Source organism: Lottia gigantea (assembly GCF_000327385.1).
Source record: "Lottia gigantea unplaced genomic scaffold LOTGIsca_5, whole genome shotgun sequence".
NCBI classification, from domain to species: Eukaryota; Metazoa; Mollusca; class Gastropoda; family Lottiidae; genus Lottia; species Lottia gigantea.
Window position 1 is genome coordinate 2,922,184 of NW_008709715.1, and position 8,404 is coordinate 2,930,587.

At 31.2% G+C, this 8,404-nt stretch overlaps 1 protein-coding gene across 1 annotated transcript; it reads left to right on the top strand.

The window, feature by feature from the left end:
- Window positions 1-501: 501 nt before the first annotated feature.
- LOTGIDRAFT_106315 (hypothetical protein) lies at window positions 502-3,777 on the top strand (the record flags this gene model as incomplete). The annotated part of the gene is made up of 5 exons (XM_009061930.1): window positions 502-860; window positions 1,584-1,793; window positions 2,723-3,026; window positions 3,170-3,363; window positions 3,564-3,777. 5 exons carry the CDS (start codon window positions 502-504, stop codon window positions 3,775-3,777), a joined length of 1,281 nt encoding a protein of 426 aa, XP_009060178.1.
- Between the last annotated feature and the right edge of the window lie 4,627 nt (window positions 3,778-8,404).

Consider the following 8,404-nt stretch of genomic DNA (forward strand, 5'->3'; position numbering starts at 1 on the left):
TTTTAATAAACAATCCGTTTCCGCATAATATAAAAAATATCATAATACAAAATTTTCAATGATTGCATATTGCACAATAATCGTTCAATTCTGGTAAGAGTTAACGGACTTGATTGTGCACGCAAACTGCCAACTGCCAACCGCCAATATTTTGTTTTCATTTTGTTTTCTTTAAAATAAATGATGATGAATGAAGTCACAAGCAGGTTTTTTTCCATGGATAATGCTTTTTTATTTTGCATCATTATATAGGTCTCTATGCTTTTATTATATTGTTTATGTAGAAATGTAAACTTGTAGGTCACGGTCAGAAAATCAGGTTTATTTATGCACGGTTTATTACCCTGTTCCTAAAGATATGTAGGTCAAAAAAGGACAACACGAGGCGGGCACGCTCATATACATTGCATTGTGGGAGAAATTCTAGATGTAAACAGCAGGTACGCGGTAAGTTGTTTTCCTTTAGATGTTCTGCCATTTTTGTGTACAAGCAACCTCGTGATGTCTGCTGTTTCGCAGTCTTCGGATAATGATGCCTATGCCCTTCTGGCATTGAAGTCAGCGCCTGCAAGTCCTGCAAGAATGGGATGGTGTCCAGAACCAAAATTTACTGCCATTGCTCGTTTAGAAGGAAGAGACTTTCAATATTTTATGCGTCAAAACCGCATTTCAATCGGTCGAAACAGCAGCAAAGGAGACGTCGATGTTGATATGGGACATTCTAGCTTTATTTCAAGAGTTCATCTTGAAATTTTCTATGAACAACCTAATTTCTTTATGAAATGTGGTGGTAAAAATGGCGTTTTCATCGATGGAATCTTCCAAGGAAAGGGAGCACCGCCTCTACAATTACCAAAATCGTAAGTTTGTTTTGTTTTGGTGGCATGTGCCGACTCATTGCGCGTGCTCAGAAATTTGCATTGTTTACAAATAAAATTTGATTGTTTTACACAATGTTAGTAATATGCTAATTGCCTTAATATACAGTAGTTCACTATGACCTCGGATATGTAGACAGAAAAAAATTGTAGTTTGACTTGAGCTGTAGCATTGGCAATTTTTAATCGGCATTTACTGTCGTCTCCATGTGGTTTTTTCCAAAATGGCGGCTATGTAAACAATCTTACTGTTTATGATGATCTGTCATTAATGAACCATGACGTGTTTGCCGTGTAAACAAAACATAATCATGATGATATAATTTTACACCTGTCTAATTTGATTAATCATGTTATGGTATACATTGCCTTTGACCATGTCATGACATTTGCCATTTTCTGTCTAGATTATGAATATGATGAGTATGAATGCCCAATAAATGTCATTGACATAGGTGGTGGTCAGTCCATGAATACAAAATATAACATTATCATTAAATACTAGATGTGCTCTTGATGCTGTACTATTATTTCGCTATGTATTTCCAGTTTAATTTTGATTTGATTTGTCTAGTCATTTTGTCTGCATCCAGATGCATACATATTTAGCATTAGTAGACCTATTCCTGCTTCTCAAGCTCGCTTCACATTGAACCCTTTGTCTTATCAGACAATTTACTTTGCTTTTTATTTTTATTTATTAAGATGTGTGCTCAGATTTCCCAGTACAAATATTAAGATAGAATTTCAATCATTGGTTGAAGAAAACCCTCCGACACCTGCTATTATACCCCCACCACCAGTACAAAGTATACCTTCTCCAAAGAAGAAAGTTTTACCTGCTCTTAAAATCAACATACCAGAACCACCACATCCAATTAACAGTCCATGTCTTTCGCCTACTGGAACTATAAGGTAACATTTTCATATATGCTTACTGAATATTAGATACTGTGAACTACTTTAACCTTTCTATATATTTTTTCTTTGATATAGTTATAACTGACATGCAGCTATGATTATATGCTGCCTATCGATAAAAATTGATTATTTTTAGGCCTTGTGCAACTTATGCTAATTTACCAAACCCCAAAAGATAAAGTATTGAGTTAAACTAAGCAATGCTCATTATGGAGTTTCTTGCAATGGATAAAACTAATTTTAAAAAAAAATCAAACAATATATGCCATTGTTATTTTGAAACCTGCAAAAGAGATCAAATTAATTTTGCATAAGAAATATAGACCAATAATAGAAACAAATATTAAGACAAGAAAGTTAAGGGTAGCTACAAAAAAATGTTGTAAATAGTTAGTGATGACAATACAATGTATTAAAGTGGTGATAGATTATTGACACAGACATCAATTAGATGTTTATGTATATTATAGTAATATTGGACAACCATTGACATGCCTCCTGGCTGCTTCAAGATGTAAACTTGTCTCTTACATTTGGTTGAAGATCTCCATATAACGTGTAGCCCTTAGGCTATTATAAGGTTACTTGGACCTTGATGTGTAACTTTATTTTGATATGAGTAAAATTAGGTTATATTTATATCAAGGATACCCATATTCAACTTGTTTGCCTTTGTTTGATAAAAATAGCTTGTATGGTCTCAAATTACATTTTGAATTGCTACAAACCTAAGAAAAGATAAACATCATAAGTTCAAATGTTTAATTTTATATAAGATAAAAAAAAAACCACTAAATTAAATTAAGAAGTTTAAAATTATTTTATCTTTCTTCTTTTTGATGATGGTATTAAGTTAATGGATTATTTCAATGTGATATTTCTAGTTAAAATTTGTAGTTATTCTTGATATATTTTGATTTCAGTGCTGCTAATTCCTGCCCTACAAGTCCAAGAGGAGGAACTGATCCAAGATCATTTGTCCCTGATTTACAAGCAGCAGCTGTTTATGCTGCCAGTCATCCACGCGAAGAAAAAGACACTAGTAGTAATAATCAAATCTTAGGTAGTGATAGTCCTCGAGACGAATCAAAACCGCCCTTTTCATATGCTCAGCTCATTGTTCAAGCTATTACCTCGGCTCCTGATAAGCAGTTAACATTAAGTGGAATTTATGCTTTTATCACCAAGAACTATCCTTATTATAGAACAGCTGATAAAGGATGGCAGGTAATATATTTGTTTCATTGATTTAAATGATGTAAAAAATTAGAATGTGTAAAAATTTGAAATAACTCTTGGATTATGTGATGTTTGCAGGAATCAAAAAAAAAGATAAGATGAAAGATCTAGATAGATTTTTTTCATTTCAGAATTCAATAAGACACAATTTGTCTCTAAATCGATATTTTGTCAAAGTTCCGAGGTCTCAAGAAGAGCCCGGGAAAGGTTCATTTTGGAGAATAGATTCTGCATCAGAAGGAAAACTCACAGCACAAGCATTCAGGCGGCGGAGACAGAGAGGTGTACCATGTTTCCGTACTCCATTTGGTGGATTGTCCACAAGGTAATTCATTATATCATTCGCTTTTTTGCTACATGTTCCATTGTTTTCAGCTTAAACTGTCTTATTTTTATACTTTATTAACTTTAATTAGGCAATAAATAACCAGGAAGTATGCTTAGCAGACTTGGACCTAACTAAACTAGGTTCTGTCTTACATATCTGATCTATTTTAGTATATAATTTGAAATTGACTAATTTAGATCTGCCCCAGTTTCACCAAGTCATATGAGTGGTGCATTTACTCCTGATAGCCTATCCAGAGAAGGTAGTCCTGTACCAGAAACCATGACTGACATGGATCCACCTCAAGTTACTGGTGTTATTTATCAACGTGGTATATCATCTTTACAGTCAGACAGTAGACTAAGTCAATCAGCTCCTGGTTCACCAGCAGGTAAGCATGGTTCTTATTGAGGATATGACAATATGAGATCAGATTTTCAATTGTTCAGGTACCTGGTATTTCATTCTAAAAGGACTGCTTACCTCAATATGATACAGTATGAAACAACTTTGAATTGCAAATGATTTTCATAATTTAAGGATCAAGAGTTTTATCACCTGTTCCTGTAGCAGTTGTTCCAAATAGTAATGCTGCCATGCATCAGATGCCATCAGTTATAACCAAACCAAAAATATTTGTTACTAATGCTGGACAACAAGTGGTGTTGAATGGTCCTATGATATCTGGAGCCACTATTACCAATGGAACTCATTTAGAAATCAAGAAAGAAAACCCTGATCACTCTCAAGGTCAGTCAGTGAATATTTCTACTCTTTAAAAAGTATTCAGATTGTAAAACAGATTGATATGCCATGAATCTAGTTTGCAATGATAATAATCTTAGAAAGGCACTGTAAACATAGAAAATAGGATGTTAATCCTAATGCTCAAGAAAGAACTACACAAAATTGTAGTTTGAAATTGTTTCTTTTTGGTAAATCCATTTTCTATTGTCTACATAGATTTTCAAACGAAATAAAAATAAAATCAATTTTTTGATTAAATGTGTATTATTCATCTTACTGTGCCTCTAATAAAATGGTTTGATTTATTTCAGGTATTGTCAACACAAGTGCTTCACAAAAAGTGGCATCTTTAATGGCTACTGCAAATGCTGGTCAAGGATTGAAGCCTATTACACTTATTCGGACACTAGCTGGTCCAACACAACATGCACCAGGAACTGGACCATCAACAGTCACTCTAGCTACACCAAACTTAGCGTCACAATTGACAGCAACTTCACAATCTAACCTACCAACATCAATGGCAACTCTACAGACGTCTCAGCCCTTCACACTCATTTCTCAGCCATTTCACTTAGTTCAGTCAGCAGCTATACAAAGTGGTGATGGTAAGAAAACTCAGCCACAGATGACCTTGTCAACTTCAACAGCATCTAATGAGAATCATACCGTAATATCTCAACCTGTAGCTACAGCATTACAACAACATCTTTTGGTTAGTTTCATTTGATTTTTTAGTCATGATGCTGGTTGTTCAAGTTGTTGACCGACTGCTTTGTTACTATGAAAAGAGAAACATAGTGTACATTACAACCCAGGAGAAGCATACTTAAGAGTTCTCTAACAATTATTAAATATTTACTAGAATCTGACAATCCATGACATGTGTCAAAACTACTGGCACAACGTCTTTTTATGATTGTTCCAGATAAAGCAGCTGGATCAACCTGACAAATGAGGAAGCCACAATACTGGAGATTTAAATTCACACATATTACCTTAAGCTATAATTTGATTTGTTAAATATTTTGTTTTAAGCAGATGCAGAATGTTGCTAGTCTGGCCAATAAGAGAATACCAGAAGGTGAAAATGGAGATGGTAGTGATGTGAAGAGAGTAAAAACAGAGACTACAGAATCTGGCTGAAAACAATGTAATGGAGTTTGCCGTGTACTACAATTCCTGGCTTATTTTTTTTATTATTGCTTAAAAAGAACAAATAATCTTATCCTTACACTGTTAGTTCTTACCATAGCAAGTATGTCATGTATTTACCTGTAGACCCACTTTATTACTACAGATAATTTCCGTCATTTCATTCTTACTGTTTGGATATATCACTATTTTTCCACCATGGTTAAACCAAATTATTCTTCACCAGTTATTCTAGTTGTATTATGTGTAATACGTGTCAAAAAGAACTGAAAAAACCACTGCCGAAATTCACTTCATTTTATGAAACAAAACCAGTCATTAGATACATTTGCCAAAGAAAATTGCACTTTCCACACATTTTTTGCACACTTTTTCTATTGAACAGCATGAAGGATATATATATATATACTTATATTACCATGTTATAAAATGGTAAAGCTGCTATTGAAATTAAAAGATAAATTTTCATTGCTGATAAAGGTGTATGTTATTTGATGTATTAACCTTCTTAGTGCTGGGAAAAAACTTGAAAATTTGAACACTGTAAATGACAATGTGATATTTTGCGCAGATTTTATCCGGTGTTAATAAAAATAATAATTTGTAAAATCTCTAATTTAAGATCAGAAAAGATATTAATCAATCACAATTATGTTTGCCTCTGAATTATCTTTGCATAATAATATATGTAGAATTTGTTCAAATAAGAATTGTCTATCTACTACCTACACCTTCGAGAATTTTTCTTTTTATATGAATGTGAATAAAAAAAAATAGTTCTACATTTTGCTGTAATGTGTAAATAAATCCTTTACTGATCTTTTTGATGTCATTTCTGAAGAAAACCAAATTCAATCAAAAGAAACTAGTAATATTTGAGGAGATATTCTTGTAATTTTTGTTAAATTAATGGCGATGGATTTCGAATGAAGTCAATTTTAAGAATATTCTGTTATCGATTTTATATCTGGTTATATATTTTTGTTTGTTTGCTTTTAATTTAAGTCTGTTTATTGTGTTGTATATGTTTGTTATCATGAAAATAGAAAAAATTGAATAAATACAAGAAGTTAGTTTATGTCTTGGTAAAAAGAAATAATACACCAGATTCTTCCTTTAGTTCTCTGTCAAATTTTCATCAAATTTGAATATATTTTGAAAAATAAAATTAATCATTGTATATGTTCTGTCCAAGTTTGCTTTGGTGAAATTTATCATTTCAAAAAGGATAGTTAAAGGAAGATGTATGAAATGCCTTGTGTGTTGTAATTTTCTTAACGATGTAACTTGTAAATTTAATGAAAGTGCTATTGTATTTGTTAAAGTTATCATAAATTTTGGAAGTTTTTTTATTATTTAGTCTACTAGGGATATTTTACCTACTTAATAGAGTTGTCAACATGTTTAAGTTCTGTACATAGTTTTCTTATTTGTTGATTATGTGTATAAACATTTAACTTAACGCTTGATATCAGTTTACTGTGAATTGATTACATGATTGAGTTAGAACTACTAGTAATTACATTGTATTTATTTCAAAATCACGTTCTAATTACTACCCATGGAAAACATTTCTATTTGTATTTACAATCTGTGGAAAACATTTCTATTTGTATTTACAATCTGTGGAAAACATTTCTATTTGTATTCTGATATTAATAGTATTTGCTGATTTGAATATATTTGTGGTTCATGTGAATGGGGAAATTCTATTAAAATACGACATCATTTACAAAGTAAATTAATTTTTTATTTCAATATCAGTAATGGCACCGATTGTTATGCCAGAGACGCAATAAACGCTATGAATTTCAGTTCTGATTTGCATTATTATTTCAGTCATTTTTTAAAAATAAATCCTGGATCTCAAAATAGTTTGAAGCATGTTTAGGAAATTTCATTCTTCAAACTTCCAGATCCATTTCCTTTTCAGTCACTTTTACATGTTAAAGTATATATAAATTGATAAATTGTGATATGTAAGAGGTAACAAATCCTAACTGAAAAATGTATTATTACTAACTTATTTAGTCTCAAATCTAATCATCTCTTTCTAAATAAAGTTATTTTATATGTGAGTTTCAAGAAATAATCTGAGAAAGGCTTTTAAGGTCATTGTCCTGAGGAAGTGAGTGTCTGCTCTATTTTTTTTAAGTGGTTACTCTCATTCCAAAAAAAATTGAGTCGGAAATCTAGAAACTATTTTGAAGTATATTGATTATGTGTAATAGAAACCAAGAACGTACAGTATCAAAGTGGCATTAGATTTCTTAGAAGGGGATAAAACTTGAAATATCTATTTCAATAATGAGATAATTAAAACAAATTTTCAAGCTGTTGATGCAATTGGAACCTGAATCCTCTCCATATATAAACTTCATCATGTATAATTTTCATTATATATTCCCATACTTTTTCCATAGTAAAATGAAAGTTCTCTGTGTTAAAACAGAATTTCTTTTTCCCCCCATTTATTCATAAGCACTTAATTAAGCAACTCATTATGGCATGATATTTCATAACAGAAAAAATAAACGTAGTAAAAAATCATTTAAAAATTTATGGTGGTAATTCATCTTTAAAGAACTTTGCAATGGGTATCATTTTTTAATTATAGATTAACTATGTGTGTTATGAAATGATGAAACACATTCTTTTTATACTTATTGGGGAATCAGTTGGTAAAGTATGTTGGTATTGTTGTCCAAAAGATATTAGTTTACACTAGTGCAACTGACCATGCGATAAAGCAGGACATCACTCCAATTTCATTCTTTTAGATCATTTACTTCAAAATTTACAAGAGAAAATATATCTTCTCAAAAGATTATGTTTCAAAAAAAATTTACATTGCTTTAAATAAACTTAGTCTAAACAAATTGAGATTTTTGTAATAAACACTTTCTATTTAGATAATGATATTAGAATTGTCAAGATAAAAGTTATTATTATTAATTTGATTATCAAGATATTGTGTAGATCTATAGTTACATCAATTTTCATTAATTTCAGCTTTTAAATGTAACCATGTAATAATTAGCTATATTCAACTGTTGTCAAATTGTTTTCAAATTATTGTTATCACCCTAGTATAATAAGTTCAAATTATCATTATTATTATTATTTTGTATGTGAT